Here is a 22,263-nt window from a genome sequence, read left to right on the forward strand (position 1 = left end):
CCTCTTGAGGATCAGGTCCCCACTCTGTGGAAGCTCTTTCCCCCATTCTTATAAAACTGGTTCCTTCCCATTTGTCAAACCTCAGTTTAAATACAACTTTTTATAGGCCTTTGTTAGCATTCATATCTAAATTTGTTTTTCCATATCCCACCAAACACAAACATACCATTAGTCTATAGCACAGTACATTTCCTTCACAGTACTTATCATAATTTATAATTACAAACATATATACTTGCTTATTTCTTGCCTTTCTCTTCATTAAGCACAGAGGCCACATCTGTTTTGTTCACTACTGTATACCTGGCACACTGAAGACATTTACAAAATAACCAGCAAATAACTGAATACGTGATCTTGTTCATTCCTATTGTATCAACTCTTAGAAATGAAAGACTTTTAAAACCTATTGCTACTTCATCCTTGTCTCCAGAATTCCAAGTACAACTTTGTAACAAACTGCTTGACATTTACATGTGAATCTCACCCTACAAGTAAAATTCATTATGGTGAAAATTCGACTTACACACTACCATTTTCTTTGCATAAAACTATGTTAATATCTCAAACATAGCATACATTATAATCTGCTTTATTGTTATTTTCCTACTTGAGGTCATGAATTATCCTGTGTTCATCTTTGCATTCCTCCTAGCACATAGCTCAGTCTATGTATTAACCAAGTACTAAGAAAATGTCAAGGCACTGCTTCCAAGAATCCAAAGTCAACTAAATATTAACTTACCTTCCAGCTCCAAGCTCTGTCATTGCTATAGCACCAATACATTTGCCTGCAGTCATCTGGGGAATAAAGTGCTTAATCTGTTCTTCTGAGCCATAGTTTGTAATATAGGACATGACAATACCTGAATGAACACTAAAACCTGGGCCTGAACAATTTGAGTAAGCTCTTAGAATGAAAAAAGAAGAAAAATTAGAGCATAAACTAGCAATTAAAAAATGACTATTATAACAACAACGTATTAAAGATCCTGTCAAACTGTTTGGTAGTGGCCTGTCTCATCACAAACCTATGACATTTCTGTGTTCTCTTTTTTTTTTTTTTTTACTAATTTTAAAATTTCTGGTTTCAACACAATAACAGTGCTAAACAGAGTTCAATGAACACTTATTTAATTGAGAGATAAAATATTTTAAAATATGAATCACCTGCAGTTATATTCCTCTAACACAGTGGAATAATAACTGTATTCCTCTAACGGCCTTTGCCATGAGGATATATTCTAATAAGATGGAGTCTTGGTAAAACAAAGAAACAAAAGAACAAAAATAAAAAAGCAAAAAATAGAAAAAAAGAAAAACAGAACAAAACAAAACATGGAGTCATGGAGTGAATTGTGTACTTTGCTATTTTCTTTTAAAATTATGACACACATACACACACAAATAAAAATTTAAAATTTAAAAATAAATTCTATGACACAACAAAATCCTATTTTTTCTTATGTAGATTTTAATCTGAAATAGTTGCAAAATATTACAAGTTGTTTATGTGCCATAATTTACTTATCCATTCTCCCACTGCTGGACATTTAGATTGCTTCAACATTTGGAGAACTGTGACCTAACATGACAATGATTTCTGAACACAGCATCTATATTTCCTAGTAAATTATTTCCTTAAAATGAATTCCCCAAAGTGGCATTCTATGTCAAAAAGCAGGAACATATTTTTTAAATATGTTTTCACCTTTTTAATCCCCCCCAAAATTTATTGTTCTAATTTATAAAGCCACCAATAGTGTGTCACTTTCACTGCAATCTTGTCAGCCCTGGGTATTAGGATTTTTCATTTTCACTAATTTTATAGATACTCAAAATGATACCTCCAGATAGGCTTAATTTGCATTTGTTAGTAAGGATGAAGTTTTCGCATTTAAAAAAACTTATTTGCATTTCTTTTTTGATGAATTATTGCTTCAAATTCTTTGCCCATTTTTCAACTGCAATCTTTATTTGCTCTTATATATTAAAATTCTAGTATATTTGATGGAAACATTTTTCTACTCCGCTGTTCTCTTTCAAATATCTTTTCTAAGGGCAAAAAGTAATCGTAAGCATTGACAGGAAAAAAAAAAAAAAAAAGATCTCTTTAATTTTCAATAGCACCTATTTCAGCAACTTAAAAGGATTTTCTTATTATCCCACATTCAAAAAATGTGTAAGAGTGCATGAGTGGTATAGTCCTTTACATTTTACACTGAATTTTCAATCTTCCAAGATTAGAAAACACTTTTTTTTTGGTCATTTCAGAAAGTTGAGTGGTGTATTTACAAAACAAGACTCAGCCTTAAAGCTCTCCATACTTACTGCTCCTCCCAGACAACAGCTGCGTAGTACAAATCCCCTCCAATTCCACCAAGATGCTCTGCAGTATTGACACCAAGCAGTCCTTGTTTTCCAGCTTTTTCCCAAACCTCCCTACTTACTTCTCCAGCTTTCTCCCATCTGCAAATAACAAATATTTTAAAATCAGAGATTTTTTTCATATTATTTAAATGGCCACAACTTTGAACTTATGAATGACTTTGTGCAGAAATGCATTCTTAATTTAAGGTAATTATTTACATTAGCCATATGCTTCTATTTGCCTCTGACTCTTTGATCACTTCTCTTCGTCCTTTTTTCTGCTTTTTTTTTTTTTTTTTTTTTTTTTTTTTTTGAGACAGGGCTGTCACCCAGGTTAGTGTGCAGTGGCACAATCATGGATCACTACAGCCTCAAAATCCTGGGTTCAAGCAATCTTCCCACCTCAGCCTCTTGAGCAGCTGAGACTTCAGGCACATGCCACAAGGCCAAAAAAAAATTTTCTTTTGTAGAGATGGGGTCTTATTATGTTGCCCAGGCTGGTTGTGAACTCTTGGCCTCAGGCAGTCCTCAAACCTTAGCCTCCCAAAGCGCTAGGATTACAGGTATGAGCCACTGCACCCAGCCCTCTCCTCTTATTTGTATTTGCCATTGTCTTTCCCCATCTTGACTATTTATTGGACTTGAAAATTATACCCACTGATATTCATTGATGTAGTTTTGCTCAGCTAGTACTCTTACATGCAAGCTTAGTTACGGCATGTCGTCATGGGAATTTGCTTAACCTGTATTGTAAAAGGCAATTCTCCTTGGCATATTTCCTTAAAGTGCTGACCTTGCGGGACAAGCATATAGAAGCTGACAAAGTAGGGAACCTCATTACAGTTTAAATAGGAAGAACAGGAGAGAAGAAGCACCTTGCACTATATCAAATGAACTTCTGAAAACATTAGACATTTGTGTAAGATAGGCAACCTCAGCTTTTCTTCTTTAAAAATGAGAATGGCAGAATGAGGAAACAGATGGCTAGCTGGAGATAGTGAAAAAATATCTGAGAATTTTTGTATTTTTAAGTGGATTATAGTGAGACATGGGGTGTTTGAAGATACTGATTGAAGGCAATTAGAGACACTACAAACATTTTTAAGAGTTGGATTACTATGTGTGTTTTGAATGCAGTTGTTGCCTAAAGTAGCTTTGGAAATATTTTTATTATTGACTTAAAATTTGTCAGCTCCTGTTATTTTATTTCAAAGCCTTCTCAAGATTTTTTCTGGAACAAAATTTAAAAGCAGTGAAGAAATAAACAAAAGAGATTGTACCAGAGCAAAGTGTACCATGTTTCTCTTGTCTACAAGAAGCTAGTTGAAGCCTGATGCAGTGGTTCACACCTGTAATCCCAGCACTTTGGGAGGCTGAGGCAGGATTGCTTGAGCCCAGAAGTTCAAGGCTGCAGTGAGCTATGATCACATCCCTGCACTCCAGCCTCGGCAAGAAAGTGAGACCATGTCTTAAAAAACAAACACACAAACAAACAAACAAACAAACAAAACCCCCCAAAACAGAAGCTAGTCGCTCTTCACCAAAGACTAGTTACGGCTTCTGGCTTCTGAGTTTAGCTTATTTTGGTCATTCTTACCAAGAAGGTATTAGTAAAAACCTAACGGAAGTTACTTTTAATGCTATTTAAAAGCCATTCTAAATTTTGTAAAATACAGATGCCTCTGACTTATGACAGTTCAACTTATAATTTTTTTACTTATGATAGTGAAAAAGCAATACACATTCAGTTGAAGACATGCTTACTTCAAGGATCTATATAACTGTTTTGTTTTTCACTTTCATTAGAATATTTAATACACTACATGAGTTATTTAATACTTTATTACAATGTGGACATTGTGTTAGATGATTTTGCCTAACTGTAGGCTTATGTAATTTTTCTGAGCATGTTTAATGTAGGCTGGCCTAAACTATGGAGTGTAGTAGGCTAGGTGTGTAAAACATCACAAACCTATGATGTTCCTGAACCATTTCTCTCTTCATTTTTACTAATCTTCTGATTTCTGCTTCTAATATAACTGTGCTGAGATTTTTTTGTTCTTATAATAACAGTGTTAACATAATAACAATGTATTTTTGACTTATGATATTTTCAACTTGTAACCCTTACTAAATTGAGGAGCATCTGTACCGGCATTGAGTGAATTTTGGAAATGAAGCAAAATCTTATTGTAATAGAAATGATAAGTTTCTGATCAATAAAATAATAGTAATTAGTTAATCAAGAAATATCCAGAGGTAACCAATTCTTACCAAGGTTTGCATTATGCTGACTTTTTGTGTTTTTACAGTTTAATTAATTCATGAAGCAGAAAAAGAAAGACTAAGAAATTGACTAGTATTTTGTTGCCAGTTACCCATGGTTTTCAAAAGTACTACTCTTAGACTAAGTTGCAAATTTTTAAATTTTCTTTTTTGTGTATATTACATTTTACAATTCATTTTAAAAGCTGCAAGAATCCTGGGATCTTATAGTGTTACAGTGAAGAGCAGTAAAAATGTTAATAAAGCCTGAACATACTATGTTTTCTGTATAGTAATATATGGCATTCTAGGAAATGGTCCTATCACACCCCTAGTGTACATTTCATTAGAGGAAAATGTGCCACTTACTCTGAGTGATGAGGAATCACTTCTTCTTGGAAAAACTTCCTTATACTTTTCCGGAAAATGTCATGCTCTGAAGAAAAGATTCTTCGAATTCCTATATCTGTTAAGTTTTTAGCAGAAGGAGTTTCTAGACGTTCTTCCCCTCCAGAATGAGAACATCTTAAAAAATATATATGCAGTAGGAAAAGTAAGTGAATTGTTACTCTTCATATCCGAATTAATACCACTGAACAACATGGATTTCTTTCACAGAGAAACTTGACAGGCGAGTAGAGAGTTTGAATTATGACAAACCTGGGTTCAAATTTGAGTGCCACCACTTTTGATGGGATCTACCTCATATAGCTGGAATTAAGAAGTACCTTATCATTATTCAACTCAGTCTCCATCTCCAAATCCTTAAAGAAGACGATGCCCAGAACTAACCGCAGATCTGACTTGAGGTGAAATGCAGTATTGTCATGTGACATATGGATTACATTATGTAAAGTTCAAATAGTACAATAGAGTAATACTGATAAATTTTCATATCATGTACAATGTTTAAAATAATGCAAAGCTTCCAAAATTAGTATTTTAACCAGAATCACACAATTTCAAATTGCAGGTGTATAAGATGCAAACTGTGTTGATGTAATTGCCACATTACAAAGACAATCTGGGTGGAGATAAAAATACTCATCAATCTCTGATAAAGATTCTGTAAAATGGAATTATTTAGGACCTACTCCCATCCCTCCCACACTGAGCTTAAAATGAGACTGTTCTGTAGTTCCTTTAGTTCAGTGGTCTTCAGCTTTTTTTCCCTTGAAGTACCCCTGAAAGAAATTTTGAAAATCTATGCATCATTTTGTACATTTTCAAGTTCACATCTAAAAAACTTATCATATATTCAAATCTTGCCAAAGGATGCTTTTTCTATTTTGCATTAAATTCTGATTTAGTGTATTTCTTCCTTAGTTGGACCCTGCCTTTTCTTTTCTAGTCCTTATCCAGAAAAAATCTATTTCATGTAATTAATCAAAGTAGACTTAGAGCGGTTTTTAAAAAAATAACTCTACTATTACATGTTTCTTTCCTTTTTTTTTTTTTTTTAATGAGACGGAGTCTGGCTCTGTCGCCTAGGCTGGAATGCAGTGGCACAATCTTGACTCACTGCAACCTTCGCCTTCCTGGTTCAAGCCATTCTTCTACCTCAGCCTCTGGAGTAGCTGGGATTGCAGGTGCTGCCACCACACCCAGCCAATATTTGTATTTTTAGTAGAGTTTCACCATGTTTAGTAGAGTTTCACCATGTTGACCAGGTTGCTTTTGAATTCCTGATCTCAAGTGATACACCCACGTTGGCCTCCAAAGGGCTGGGACTACAGGCATGAGCTACTGCACCCAGTCACTATTACAACCTATTTCTAAGGTTTCCCTAATTATCATGTTTTTAGTGGCTTATTCATTCATTTAGTTAGCAAATATTTACTGAGTGCCAATTCTGTGCCAGGCACTGTTCTAGTAACTCGGGATACAATAATGAACAAAGGACTAAGATGAGGACAAAGATCTTGGCTTTTAAGCTTACATTCTAACAAAGGGAGACTGAATAAACAATAAACAATAAATAGGCAAATTATATAATACCATAGAAGGTGATAAGTATTATGGAAAAAGTAAAGTAGAGAAGGTATCAGGAGTATCTGGCTGGGGGGAGGCAGAGACAGAGGTTGCTGCATGAAATAATGTAGTAGGCTGGGCTTGGTGGCTCACACCTGTAATCCCAGCACTTTGGGAGGCTGAGGCATGAGGATTGCTTGAGCTGAGGAGTTTGAAACCAGTCTGGGCAACATAGCGAGCCCCTGTCACTAAAAACAAAACAAAAAAAAAAAAAAAGAAAGAAAAAAAATACTGCAGTCAGGGTAGGTCAAACCAGAAAGGTGAGATTTGAGCAAACCCTTGAAGGTGATAGAGTTAGCCAGGCATACCTCTAGAATAAAATAATTTTAGGATAAAAGAACAACTAGAGCAAAGGCTGTATGTCTGAATCGTGTCAGATGTGTTCTAGAAAGAGCAAGAAGGCAAGTGTAGCCAGAGTGGGCTGAGAAGAGTAGATGAGGTCAGAGATTCTAGGAAGAAGAGATAATAGGGGACCAAGACATGCAGGGGAGCTTGACCATTGTCCTGTTGCATTAAATAAACTAACATTTACTTTATCCCTATAATGGAAATGATCGACTCCTTTTTCTTGCTAGTAGAGATAAAACTATAAAGCACGTATTTGTCCATATAAATTTTCCATACTTGAGAGTTTTCCTCAGGAAAAAACTATGCTGAGATTAGGAAACTGGGGCCATAAGACACCGAATCATTTGTCAACATAATAAGTAAATAATAGAGCCAGAATTTAAAACCGAGTCTTACTGGATCTTAAAGTTGAATAGCCTATCCTGTGTTAAGGAAATATCTGCAATATTTTTAAGTAAAATACATTAAGACACAGGAAAGCAAAAGAAATGCCAAAACAATAAAGACTTTCAGGTCAGTCAAAGGTGGTCAGGAGAGAATATGCAGAGGGAAGAAAATCAAAACACGTGGCAGCAAGTTTATTGCAACATGTATTTCTTAATCTAAAGATGAAGAAATCTGTAATGGAAAAATTGGCATTTTTTTTTCTCTAAGGCAATAAACTGCAACTAATCTTATTTGCTAGGCTATAATTTTTTTTAAGCCTCCTTTACATTTTAAAAGGGAGACAATCTCCACCAGCACCTTCCACACACCTGGAAGCTCGTTTTAAAGACACAGTCTCAGGCCCCATCCCAGACCCACCGAATCAGAAGCTGTATTTTAACAAGATTTCCAAGGGATTCCTTTGCACATTAAAGGTCAAAAAGCTGTTACAACAAAACTGTAGCCCCCCAGTCCATTCAGAGGGTCTCTCAGGTCTCCCTTTTTCCAGTGTTCTCTATTTGAGGGTAGATTTTCTTGCCATGCTTCAATCAAACTTACACCAATGGATAATACAGAAGCAGATATAATTATCTGGTTATCTTTTTACTAAGCCAGACATTAAGGGAGTTGTAAAAATGTAAAACAATGTCACTCTTTTCACTTTTTTTCTGTTTAGGAAAAGTTATTTTTCATAAAAACTGTTATTTATGTTAATATGTAATGAGATTATTGTAACTTTTAAATAAACTAAATATTTGTAAAGTTTCTCAGTTTTGTAGACACCCTTTGATAACGACATAAGATAGATATAACCTACATAAACAAAAGTTCTTTGAGGTCCTCTAAGTTTAAGAGCATAAGGAGTCCTGTTATTAAAAAGTTTGAGGCAGCACTTTGGGAGGCTGAGGCGGGCAGATCACGAGCTCAGGAGTTCGAGACCAGCCTAGTCAATATAGTGAAATCCCCGTCTCTACTAAAAGAAATACAAAAATTAGCAGGGCTTGGTGGCACGCGCCTGTAGCCCCAGCTACTCAGGAAAGCTAAGGCAGGAGAATCGCTTGAACCCGGGAGGCAGAGGTTGCAGCACTGAGCGGAGATCGCGCCACTGCATTCCAGCCTGGGCGACAGAGTGAGACTCTGTCTCAAAAATAAATAAATAAATAAATAAATAAATAAATAAATAAATAAAATAAAACAAACAAACAAAAGTTTGAGGATCACTGTCTTATAATGTTCCAGGTAAGAGTTAAGTATGTATCCTAAAGAAAAGTCACCTTCTCAGTGAAGTCTTCCCAAACCTCCCCAGGAAGACTAGGCATTTTGTTTCACAGCTCTCAAAGAAAATTAGAGTACCTTACACCAATGCTGTCATTCGCAAATTTCCCAGTTCCTTCACCCTTATTAAATAATGAATTCTCCATGCTTTCAATTTGTTTACCCAGTGAATAGATTTTATGTTTCAGACGGTATCTGAAACTTTTGATCATATTATAAACACCACCTTAAGAATCACTGAGCCACTTAGACCTTAGACTCTCTCTTCATTAATCCTCTGTATTTAAAGGATTTGTTGATAAATCTAAACCTAATTTCCTTGTTTGATGGAACCCTCGCCAAGTCATTTCTATCCTAGCTTGCCCTGGACACTTCTGGTCCGCGCCACAGCCCGGGCACCGTGTCCGGGTCCCAAGTTCACTACCGCGCGGCGAGTCTAAGCCGTGGGGAACGACGGGTTCATAGCTCGAACTGGGACATAGATCGCAGCCCGCGCTCCTGCAGCCGGGCCCGGTGGGTGACCACCTCCTCCCAATACGCAGGCTCCCGGGTCCCACTGCAGGCCGCTGAACTAGACGGGCTGGAATGGGGCTCCGGAATGAGCTTCTGGAGAAATCTTTTGGCTTTCCCCGACGTGGCCTCGCACGGGTGACACCCCTTTTTCCTCCGCCCCGCAGCTGGTTGCACCCAGTCCGCGGGATCCGGGAAACCAGGCCAGCTCTAGCCCCGCGCCGGAGTTGGGGAGCCCTCCCAGCCGCGCGCGCCCCGCCCCGCCTCAAGCCAGCGACAGGAGTGACTCGCTGCCTCGCCCCGCAGCCTCCCGGCCTGCAGCCGCGGAAGTCCCGGCTGCCACTCACCGCACGGCGGGCAGCGGGCGCGCCGCACAGTGGCCGCCCAGGAAGCGTAGGGACCCTCGGAGGAGGCGCGCGGCCATGGCCAGAACAGTAGGGGCGGCGGGGCGACGGATGCGACTCTGCGGCTACTCGGCGACTCGGGGCAGGGCCCCCGGGAAGGAGGACGGTCGGCTGAGGCGTCCACCTGTGGTGTCCTCCCAAATAAACGCTCGCACACGCCCTGATAAAGGCGCCGCGCGCGCCCTCCCAGAGCCCCAACAACGCCACAGGCTGGTAGCGAGGCAACACGGCCCTCTTATATGTCAACAATAGGATTTTACAGCGAAACTGCAGCCTTTGCTTGCAGCATTCTTTCTTGTTTATCGAAGCAGCTCTGAGCCTTTTTAGGGTCCTGAAGCGCTTTGAGTAATGGATGAAAGCTATGGAGCCCCCACATACGCCAAATACCTAACCATAAAAATGTACATGAAGTTGGCCGGGTGCGGTGGCTCACACCTGTAATCCCAGCACTTTGGGAGGCCAAGCTGAGTGGATCACGAGGTCAGGAGTTCGAGACCACCCTGGCTAACACAGTGACACCCCGTCTCTACTAAAAATACAAAAAATTAGCTGGGCGTGGTGGCAGGCGTCTGTAGTTCCAGCTACTCGGGAGGCTAAGGCAGGAGAATGGCGTGAACCCGGGAGGCGGAGCTTGCAGTGAGCCGAGATCCACTCCAGCCTGGGCGACAGAGCGAGACTCCGTCTCAGGAAAAAAAAAAAAAGAAAAAAGTACATGAAGTTTATTTTGTAACGTTGGAAATTGATTTACTTAAAGTAGGCAACTATTTAAATTCTGGTTTCAAAGAATTGTACCCTTTCCATTTTTTTCTTAAAAAAATTAGTGGCTACCTGCTGAAAAAAATTAAAATATATGTAGTATGCAAATAAAAACCGTCACGTTAGTTCAGTTTTCCAATAATACTTGACTTGAATTCAGATCTTGCCATTACTTTTTCATTTAAGTCACCAATGGTGTTTAATAATCTACATTTCATTTCAGTGAAGTCTGAGCTCTTGAAATTTTTTTTTTTAATAGAAAATACCTGAAGATTTTTGAACTCTAAAGAATGTGCAGAGTGGATTTCAAAGGAAGTAAAGCAAGAGGTTAAGGCCATTTTACTAATCAAGGACAGTTACTATGGACTTGAAATGGTAGAAGTGAAAAAGAGGCATTTTGCATTGGAAATCAACAACTAACTAACTGAATGTAGAACATAAAGAGGAAGTTTTAAAAAGAAAGTTTGACCAGGCAGGCGGCTCATGCCTGTAATCCCAGCACTTTGGGAGACCAAGGCAGGAGAATAGTTTGAGGTTCTAAGTTCAAAACCAGCTTGGGCAACACGGGGAGACCCTATCTTTATAAAATAAATAAAAAGAAAGATTTAATTATAAACAATTAGAAGAATGTGAATATTTTTAGTTGGCAGAGGCTCGAGCACAAGCCTCCATCAGTCTCGCTGGAATTCTGGACTTACGGCCTACCATCCCTACTCTACCATCTGTAGTGTGTGACAGGGGATGCTGGCTCGTGGGACCAAACAGAGGCAGGATAGGTAGGAAAGGAAGTAGCCATGTCCTCTAAAAGCAGTGGCTGTGACAACCGAACCTTCAACACAAGAAGCCCCAGCATTTGCACTGTAGTAAGCTCATTCAAGCAAAACTATCTCCAGTGGAGAATGTCCCCCGTAGAGAGCATGAGCCTTTTGATTGACCTGTCCTCAGACTGACCCTTTTACTCATTATAATAGTAAAAAACACACCCCGGGATGGAGATTTAAGATGCTAATAAGACATGAGATGTATGAACAAGGATGTAAAGCTACTGCACATGTGCACCCAGAGGACCATCCGGAACATGCTTACTAATAGCACTTCTTCTCACTCCTTTATGAAAAATCATATAAGACTTCCATAAAGGGAGTTTCCCCAGTAACAGTCAACCTTGTCTCATCCTCACCAGAAGCCTTCTCTGAATCATCTTTCAGGGTGTACTGTCTATTCTGCACCTAACCCTCAGAATATTCTTTCTCCTTTGCAATAAATCCTTCCATGCTGAATCTCCTTTGCTGCCTGTCTCTTGTTTAAATTCTCTTAAACTACAAAGACAAGAATGGAGGTTTCACAACAGTTGTTAACAAAACTCTTGGTCTTTAAGGTGATAATTAGCTGATCAAGTAACCTACCAGTGTAGGGGCAATAAGGGACCTGTAAAAGAGCATACAAAACTATTTTTCTCTCTCTTCATACTCAATACACTCCACTTCAGTGACCAAAATATGTGGGATTTTTTCCATCCACATAACAAGAAATTTTCCAGAGGACACCAACTTGATGTCCTATAATTCAATTAAATTCAATCCTGATGCCACTTACCTGGAGTAGTGTCAGATTCCACAAGCTAAAGGCTCCATTACACAAGACTACCCCCACTTACGCCAATGGCAAGTCCCAGGTTGTGCCCCCTACTTCTGACCGACCAGCTATGAATTAGGGTTCCCACAACGCTTTCTCCGTGTGTTCCATAATTTTCCAAGATGGCTCACAGAACTCAGGGAAACACTTTACTGTGTTTGCCAGTTTATTATAAAGGATCTAACTGAGGAATAGCCATATGGAAGAGGTGCATAAAGGAAGGTACCGGGTGGGGGTGGGAGGAGTGGGGGCTGCGAAGCCTCCAAGTTCATAAAATCTCGTTTTTAGAGAGCTTAATGTCCACCTTCTCTGCTTTTCTGGAGATTGGTGGGTGAGGCTGTAAATTCCAACCCTCTAATCTTCCAACCTCTTAATTTTCTGATGACCAGCTTCAGTCTGGGCTGGCTAGGGGCCCACCCTAAGTCACCTCATTAGCATAAACTCAAGTGTTAGGACCCGGGCTCATTATAAGTAACTAAAGACATTTCAATCATTCAGGAAATTTCGAGAGTTTTACGAACTCTGTAACAGGAACCAGGAACAAAGACCAAATATATTTCATATTATACCACAGAACCCTTCTCCTGCATGGTCTTGCTGAGCCTCTAAAAAATGAGGATGATAATAAAAACTACTTTAGTGCGCCTAAGTATGTTCTGCCAGTCACTATCAGCAACAGCACCTGTTGAATCAGAATTCCCGATGATAAGGTAGAGGATTCTGTGTTATTAACAAGTCTCACAGATGACTCATGTACACTAAAGTGTGAGAAGTGTGGACCACTTCTAAAGTTGCTTTCAGTGACTAACAAGATATTTCGTGTAAATGCACAGCACTGGGCTTGGCACATAACACTCAGAAAATGTTAGCTGTTTCTATTCTTCTCCACTTACATACTCACAAACCTTCCTTGTCTTTTCAGGTGATGGTCACTTTTAACAATGGCCTTTTATAATCAATTAGGGAAAAATCAGGTTTTCTGTTTGTGTTTTTGTTTTTTCTAATTCAAATATTGGCTTTAGGCTAGGCACCATGACTGACACCTGTAATTCCAGCACTTTGGGAGGCCAAGGGTGGTGGGGGTGGGGGGGTGGATCACTTGAGGTCAGGAATTCGAGACCAGCCTGGCCAACATGGCGAAACCCTGTCTTTACTAAAATCACAAAAATTAGCCAGGTGTGGTGGCATGCACCTGTGATCCCAGGTACTCCAGAGGCTGAGGAACAAGAATCATTTGACACCTGGAGGCAGAGGTTGCAGTGAGCCGAGATGGTGCCACTGCATTCCATCCTGGGTGACAGAGAAGACTGTCTGAAAACAAAAAAACATACAAACAAAAACAAACAAAACAAATAACTGACTTTAATCATGATTTTTCAGATCAAGTAAGAGTGCTGAAGCAGAACTGTAGGGGAAATAATTGGACACCCCAGCCTTTGTGATGCTCCTCAAATCAATGTTGGTAGCCATGTTTCTAGCCTGTGAGTAGGGTCAGCAATGCCCATGTAGATGACAGAGGCAAGATTCTTCTACAGACTTTAAGAATTGCTGCTAATGTCCTTAGGAAATACATGTAAGATTCCCCAAGTCTCCTCATTTTAGAGGAAGTACAGTCCATCCTCAGAATCCACAGGTTCCACATCCAAGGATTCAACCAATCTTGGATCAAAAATTCTCCCACGTCAGCCTCCCAAAGTCCTGGGATTACAGGCGTGAGCCAATACACCCAGCCTGCTTTTAGGTTTTTCAATGGCAGAATTGGTATATTGTTGGGGTGGCCAGACCCAATACCAGCTCGTGGGGGTGATGAAGTCTGGTGGAGTCAAAGGATTGAGAAAAGACAGTTTGAGAGACAGAAGTGGGACCAGGGGCCGTTGCAATCATGGAGGCTGCGAAGGCTGAGCTCTGGAAGCCCATGCTATTTATTGGTAATCCAACAGAGAAACAAGTGGGGAGAGCAAGGTCAAAAAGGCAAGCACATGATCTACAGCTGTGACGGTATAGCATTTATATGGAACATGTTCTGCTACTTGAGATAATGGGAATAGAAGCCTAGGAGGGCTAGAAGCAGGGAGCCAGCAAGTCTAGACACATTCCAGAAGACATGTCAGTCATGCAAGCCCTGCCTCAGCTTTTTTCCCAACATGCCCCACTTCTCTTTTTTGTAAAAGAGAAGGTATCATTATTAGTATAATCATTACTAGCTATCATTCTTACTAGAGTCGCTCTGGTTTGAATGCTTCCCATATATCTCCCCTTTCCCTTTTACAAGACCCTTAGTCCTAGGGGTTGCAGAAGGATGAAGGCCCATCTTCTATAACTTCCTCATGCTGAATAGGGGTGATGATATTCCTGCCTAGCTATTAGGGTCTCTTGTATTCGTGGTAGAGAGGAGCTGAGTCAGAAAGCATTGGTCCATTAAGCATTGTGACTCCGGTCTGTGTTTGTTCCATCTTCGCATTCAGATTTAACTGGCTCATAGCTTGTACTGGGGGAACCCAGTCCATGGTTGGGATCCGTGGGTCCCTCCAGTCTCCTGTTCTGTGGTCGTACACATCCTGAGGGCATCCACATGGTTCATTCATCTCCTGCAAAAACACAAGCATACCCCTCACCCCCACAGTAGTAAATCTACTGGAACAGAACAAAAATTTTTGTGACTGTAGCCAGGAGACCACTGAAAATGAGAAAAAGGCCCCTTCTAACAGAAGGCACGGGGAAAGCAAATAGAGTCTTTTCAAACCTTCAATTCGCACTGTACAGGTGGGTCTACTAGATGCTGTGGCTCACGATAGATCTTCAGATGTTTGGTGGGCACCCCCACAGGCACCTGATTGTCTTCTGGAGAGACACAAGCAAATCCTCTTCCCCATATAATTATCTTTCCTTTTTCCTAGCTCTTTGTATGTTCATCCCTCTACCATATATCTTGTCCAGTCTTTTTATTTTCCTTTTGCCCTGTCAGGTGTTGTTCCACTGCAGTTATGGGTTGATCTTTTTGCCAATTAAAAAAAATTTAATGATAATAAAGCCAGATGCAGTTGCATATGTAGTGTTTTATATTCCTGGTCTCCTGCCTTCTGCTTTTGTATTTGAGTTTTTAAAGTATGATTAGCTCTTTCCACTATTGCCTGTCCTTTCCTTGGGAGTTATATGGAATACCCATAGTATGGGTGATATTCCATTGCTGCAAAAACGTAGAAATGGCTTTACTACAGTATCCTGGGCCATTACTAGTCTTGATATTTTCTGGAATTCCCATAACAGAAAAGCAAGATAAAAGATGTCTTTTAACATGAGCTATACCTTCCCCTGCTTGACATGTGGCCCAGATAAAATTTGAATAGGTATATACTGAAGCATGAACAAAAGACAATTTTACAAAAGCAGGAATATGTGTTACATCCATCGGCCGGATGGAATTTGGAGATAAACCTCTAGGGTTAACTCCTATTCCTTGATGTGGCTAATGCAGAACTTGACAGGCAGAACAGTGTTGCACAATTTAGCTTGTTTCTATGATATACCATGTCTTCTTCTAAGGCCTACAGCATTAAGATGGGTTAAAGAATGAAATGTTTGTGCATCAGCAAAAGTTGCAGACACCAATGCATCTGCCCTTTGATTAAGTTTAAAGGGCCAGGGAGGTCAGTATGTGCTCTCATATGAGTGATATAGAAAGGTGAGTGCCGCCGGGCGCGGTGGCTCACGCCTGTAATCCCAGCACTTTGGGAGGCCGAGGCGGGCGGATCACAAGGTCAGGAGATCGAGACCACGGTGAAACCTCGTCTCTACTAAAAATACAAAAAAAAAATTAGCCGGGCGCGGTTGTGGGCGCCTGTAGTCCCAGCTACTCGGGAGGCTGAGGCAGGAGAATGGCGGGAACCCGGGAGGCGGAGCTTGCAGTGAGCTGAGATCCGGCCACNAAAAAAAAAAAAAAAAAAAAAAAAAAAAAAAGAAAGGTGAGTGCCTTTGTTTTCCTGCTTGTGGTAAAGAATTAAATAAAAAAAAAGTTGTTCATCAGTCACATTTCGAATTAAGGCAAATTCAATATTTTTTGTGGCTTGCACTACATAGACTGAATTGGGAACAATGTTTACTGACTATTTAAAAGTTTTTAACACTGTTATCATAGCCATAAGTTCAGCCCTTTGAGCAGAAGCAAAGTCAGTTTGCAAAACTTGTTAAGGTCCTGCAAATAGGCTTTTCCATTACTAGATCCATCAGTAAAACCAGTAATGGCCCCTTTAATAGGGGTTTTTTGAGTAATAGAAGAAAATATCCAGGATGCTAATTTTAGAAACTGAAATATCTTAGATTTAGGATAATGATTATCAAGAATGCCAATAAAATCTGCCAAATTAACTTGCCATTCTTGAGAATTAACAAAGGCTTGTTGAATTTGTTGATTAGTTAATAGAACTATGTGGCTTAACAAACTTAACTGCATATAAGCAAAACAGAAGAGTCTTGTTCCAACAGAAACTCCAGAGCTCTGTGGGTCTCTCTTCTCTTGTAAGAAGTTCCTTTTGTTATTGCCATCTTCACTTTGCTTGAAATTTCAAGCAAATTATGAATACATGACCAAATATTTTGTATCGGAGAAGCTTTGAGCACCATTTAAATCTCATTCCTTCCCTTTTTTTTTTAAATGGCACCAGCTTTTTCAGCTCTCTTACTTTTTACCTTAAGTTGCATTTATTCCTAAGGTAGGTGGGGTATTTCCTAGTAAGCATACTTTAAGATGGAGGCCATTTGGTTCCTGGAAGAATAGGCAGCCCCATGTTGGGCGCCAGATATTGGAGGAACAAGCTCCTAATTTTAATAATTAAAATAAAGAAATATTTTAATTTCTTTTCCATTTTCCCTAAGTGTCAGACCAAAAAATAAAGAAATATTTTAATTTCTTTTCCATTTTTCCTAAGTGTCAGCCAGTCTGAGAAATAAAGAGAAAGAGTACAAAAGAAATAAATTTTACAGCTGGGTCTCTGGGGGTGATATCATATGTCAGCAGATTCCCTGATGCCCCCTGAGCCACAAAACCAGCAAGTTTTTATTATGGATTTCAAAAGGGGAGGGGTGTACGAATAGGGTGTGGGTCACAGAGATCACATGCTTCAAGGGCAATAAAATATAACAAGGCAAATGGGCAGGGCAAGGTCTCAAGGCCAGGGCGAAATTAGAATTACTGATGAGGTTCCCTGTCCTGCTGTGCACGTATCGTCATTGATAAACATCATAACAGGAGACAGGATTCAAGAGCAGAGAACCAGTCTGACTAGAATTTCACCAGGCTGGAATTTCCCAATCTTAACAAGCCTGGGGGCACTGTAGGAGACCAGGGCATATTTCATCCCTTATCTACAACTGCATGGGACAGAGACTCCGAGAGTGGCCATTTTAGAGGCCTCCCCCCTGGGAGTGCATTCTTTTCCCAGGGCTGTTCCTTGCTAAGAAAAAGAATTCAGTGATATTTCTCTTATTTGCTTTTGCAAGAAGAGAAATATGACTCTGTTCCACCAGGCCCTGCAGGCAGTCAGACTTTATAGTTATCTCCCTTGTTCCCTGAAAATTGCTGTTATCCTGGTCCTTTCCTAGGTGCCCCAATTTCATATTGTTCAAACACACATGCTCTACAAACAATTTTTGCAGATAACACAATCATCACAGGATCCTGAGGTGACATACATCCTCAGCATAGGAAGATGACAGGATTGAGAGATTAAAGACTGGCATAGGAAATTATGAGTATTGATTGGGGAAGTGATAAATGTCGGTGAAGTCTTCACAATTTATGTTCAGAGATTACAGTAAAGACAGGTGTAAGAAATTATAGAGATATTAATTTGGGGAACAAATAAATGTCCATGAAATCTTCACAATTTATATTCTTCTGCTGTGGCTTCAGCCAGTCCCTCTGTTCGGGGTCTCTGACTTCCCGCAACAGAACTATAATCTGATTTGGATCATATCCCATTAGCTTTGTTGTGCGTGGCCTCACTTGTCCTACTAGCACAGCAATTTGACCTAACTACATAGTGAATGTTTTGGTTGTATTGTGAAGTAGAAAGAGCCACTCAACTAGTTCATCCTGTAGGTGAATGCTTAGTAGGAAAAACTAAAAACTGTAAGGGCTGTATCAGATGAATTCATTCTACTTGTGCTTGCTGAATTTTTTCCTCAATTAAAGTTCATCCAATGCTTCTTTGGACAGGGGGGCATTTACTGTTAAGGGTAGAATCACCTTGCAAAGTAGAAAAGAGGTGAGACATAGCATAGGTAGGAATGCCTAAAGTTGGATGAATCTAATTGTTGTCTCCTAATAATTTTTGAAAGCCATTTAAGGTTTTTAAATTATCTCTTTGAATTTGAACATTTTGAGGCTTAATAGCACTTTGCTCTACCTTCATTCCTAGATATTAAAAGGGAGTGGAAGTTTGGACTTTATTGGGGGCTATAATCAACACTGCCACATTTACAGCTTGTTCTGTTGGTAGCACATCATCGATTCTTCCCTAGTTTTAGCTGCACACAAAATATCATCCGTGTAATGGATAATATAACATTTTAAAAACTGTTCTCTAACTGGCTTAATAGCTTTCCCAACATAAGTTTGGCAAATAGTTGGGCTATTCAGCATGCCTTGTGGTACTACTTTCCAATGGTATCTGTACGCTGGTTCTTTATTATTTATGGAGGGAACAGTAAAAGCAAATTTTTCATAATCTTGGTCAGCTAAGGGAATGGTAAAAAAGCAATCCTTTAGATCTATCACTATGAGAGGCCAGTATTTTGGGATCATTTTTGGGTAAGGTAACCCTGGTTGTAGCACTCCCATGGGTTGAATTACAGCATTAACAGCCCTTAAATCTGTTAATGTTCTCCATTTCCCTGATTTTTTTCTTACTAACAAATACAGGAGAATTCTAAGGAGGAGAAAGTAGGCTCTATATGATCCTTTTGCAACAGTTTCTGTACCAGTTCTTTTAAAGCCCCCAGTTTTCCCTATTTCAGTGGCCATTGCTCCACCCAAACCATTTTGGCAGTTAGCCAAACAAGAGGAATGGGAGCTGGAGGCTCAACAATGGCTGCTTCTAAAAATGACACCCCAATCGGGTCTGATCTATTTGTCCTTTTAATTCTAAAGGTTCCGATTGGCCATTTTTATCTTTTCCTAGTCCTTTTCCCAGGCAATATCCCATATTTCTTATCATTTGTCTACTATTACTACTACATTGATCCATAGGAATATATAGGAATACATAGGAATTGATCCATAGGAATAGATATTTCAGCATCCCATTGTTGCAATAAGTCTCTACTCCATAAATTAACAGCCTAAATTGTCCCTTCCTGGCCATCCAGCCCTTGACATGGTAAAATCAAGAAACTTTGAAAAACTTCCAAGGTAGCTCCTACTCCAACAATACCAACGGATGCTTTTTGCTTAGGCCAATGCTGGGGCCATAATGGCTCCAATGGGGCCAATACTGGGGCAATAAGAGACATCAGCTCCAGTGTCAAGTAGGCCTTCAAAATCTTTTCCCTGAATAGTTACTGTGCAAATAGGTCTTTTGTCAGACACTTAATTAACCCAATATACAGACTTTCCTGCTGGATTAGTACTACCAAAGCCTCTTGTTCTTTTCACTGTGCTGCTTCCTAGTTTTATGTAAGGTAACAGCAACAACTGAGCAATTCTCTCTGCTGGGGAGGCAGACCACGGAGTTGAGGAACTAATGACTTATTGAGTTTCTCCAGTATAATCAGAATCAATTATTCCCATATGCAGAGTGACACCTTTCAAATTTAGACTAGACTTTCCAAGTTATAAACCAACTGTTCCTGAGGGTAAGGGTCCCCTAACCCCCGTAGGGATCTTTTTTGGTGGCTCTCTGGGAAGCAAGGAGATGGGAATTGTGCTGCAGAGGTCTACAACAGTACTGCCTGCTGTGGCAGGGGACAATTGTACATTTGTAAGGACACTGGCTGTGCCAGATATGCCTCAGTTTGTTGAGCGGTTCAAGGCAGGCCCCCTCTTCCCATTTCCTGAGAGAGGTTGTCCATCTTTGCTAATTTTAGAATGACACTGACTTGCCCAGTGATTGCTGTTTTCACAATGGGGGCATACACCAGGGTTTTTCTGTTGTTTGAAGGTAGTAGCTTTCACCTTTGGCTTCCTTTTCTGCATTCCTTTTTTTGTGTGTCCAAATTGCCCACAATTGAAGCAAGAGCCTGAGAAATGGGGCATATTCTTTCTAACTTTTAATCCAGCCCTAGCCTGAGCTTAAAGAGCAGCCTTATGTAAGTTACCTCCAATGCCATCGCAAGCCTTAATATATTCAGCTAAATGAGTCTTCCCTCTCAGGGGTCTAATAGCAGTTTGACACTCTGCATTAGCGTTATCATATGCAAGAAGCTGTATTACAACATCCTGAGCTGTGTGTTATAGCTTTACACACAGCCTCTTGGAGCCAAGCAATAAAATCAATATATGATTCTTTAGGTCACTGTCGGACAGAACTGAAGGAAGGATATTTTTTCCCTGTAACATTTATCCTTTTCCATGCCTGTAAGCATCCAGAGCACAGCTGAGCAACGGCAACATCCTCCATTACTGCTTGATTTACTAGTCGACCCCAATCAGGTCTGACTCCCATTAACTGTTCAAAGGAAACAGGTACAGGTGGTTGTGCTCGTGTATGTTCCCTTGCCTGAATTTGAGCTTCGTCAGCCCACCAGGTTTTAAACTGCAAGTACTGAGATAGAGTGAGAACAGATTTTGTTAAAGTATCCCAATCATATGGTATTAATCTATTATCAAGAGAAACATTTTTTAATAGTTTGCACAAAAGGAGCATTTGGCCCATATTGACCAATGGCTTGCTTGAATTCCTTTAACAGCTTAAAAGGAAAGGTAGTCCAGTTAGCTATATTCTGTCCTCCCTGTTGGATTATAGTTATGGGAAATTGCCATGCTTCAAGGTCTCCCTCAGTTCTAGCCTTTTGAACAGAATTTTGTATAGCACCACCAATTGCTCCAGGTTTTAATGTTGCAACTACAGGAGCAACGTTCTGTAGCTAACCCATCTTCTCACCCATTAAGGGGAGAGAGAAGAGTTGACCTTTCACTTAGTTCAGCAGGTGGAGCCGACATACTTTTTTCGGTATCCCTTTCTTTAATTTCCCCCGTTTCCTGTTCCTCACATTCAGAATCTGAATTTAGTTCTTTACACTCATCCTCCTCTTCCTCATCCGAATCTGCCTCATCATCTGTTTGAAATGCCTCAAGAGCTACTTTTATTAGTGCCCACATTGACCAAACCGAGACTGGAATTTTTGCTCCATCTTTACATGCTTTTTAAAAAAAATCTGCCAATTCTCTCCCATTCATCCAATTCCATAGTCCTTTGTTCCGGGAACCATGGGCAAAATTGCTTTACTGCACTAGAGAGTGAAAACAAATTCTGAGTACTAACTTTCACTCCCCCTCTTCGTAATAAATGCCTTAAGAAATTTAAATAAGCAGAATGTCTGCTTTCACTTTGTCCCATTGTTACCCTGGTTATTCTGAGCGCTCAGCTTTCCCACCGAGCTTCTTTTACACCTCCTCTGGTGTCCTTTGACAATGCGTCCTCCACTTTCGCATGCTCTGGTGTTCCTTCACTGGGGTCTTTGCCACACCATGTTGAGCAACCAGGAATGTTGGGGTGGCCAGACCCCACACCAGGTTGTGGGGGACGAAGTCCGGCGGTGTCAAAGGATTGAGAAAAGACAGTTTGAGAGACAGAAGTGGGACTGGGGGGCCATCACAATCATGGAGACTGTGAAGGCCCCAAGCTCTGGGAGCCCATGCTATTTATTGGTAATCCAACAGAGAAACAGGTGGTGAGAATGTGGGGCTCGAAAGGGCAGTTGCATGATCTACAGCTGTGATGGTTTAGCATTTATATGAAACGTGTTCTGCTACTTGAGAAAATGGGAATAGGAGACTAGGAGGGCTAGAAGCAAGGAGCCAGCAAGTCTAGACACATTCCAGAGGACATTATGTCAGTCATGCAAGCCCTGCCTCAGTTTTCTTCCCAACCCTCAGCTTTTTTCCCAACAGTATATAAATAATGTGATGTCCCTTTCAATACAGGTGACTCTGATGCTAGTTTGTTCCATTATTGGCAAAGTTAATTTGAATCACATTTGGTTAACACAATGTTTATCAGTTTTTGTCTACTATGTTTCCTTTTGT

At 40.1% G+C, this 22,263-nt stretch overlaps 1 protein-coding gene across 1 annotated transcript in view; it reads right to left on the reverse strand.

Moving 5' to 3' along the window:
• ACADL (acyl-CoA dehydrogenase long chain) overlaps positions 1-9,900 on the reverse strand; it is a 38,757-nt gene extending 28,857 nt beyond the window's left edge. Inside the window, exons 1-4 of the mRNA XM_025404837.1 lie at positions 9,573-9,900; positions 5,005-5,160; positions 2,332-2,469; positions 746-910 (exon numbers count right to left, since the gene is read on the reverse strand). Coding sequence (XP_025260622.1) covers positions 746-910; positions 2,332-2,469; positions 5,005-5,160; positions 9,573-9,649 — 536 coding nt within the window. The 5' untranslated portion in view covers positions 9,650-9,900. The remainder of the gene's footprint in view (positions 1-745; positions 911-2,331; positions 2,470-5,004; positions 5,161-9,572) is intronic.
• Positions 9,901-22,263: the final 12,363 nt, after the last annotated feature.

This window comes from Theropithecus gelada, chromosome 12 (assembly GCF_003255815.1).
Source record: "Theropithecus gelada isolate Dixy chromosome 12, Tgel_1.0, whole genome shotgun sequence".
Classification (NCBI taxonomy): domain Eukaryota; kingdom Metazoa; phylum Chordata; class Mammalia; order Primates; family Cercopithecidae; genus Theropithecus; species Theropithecus gelada.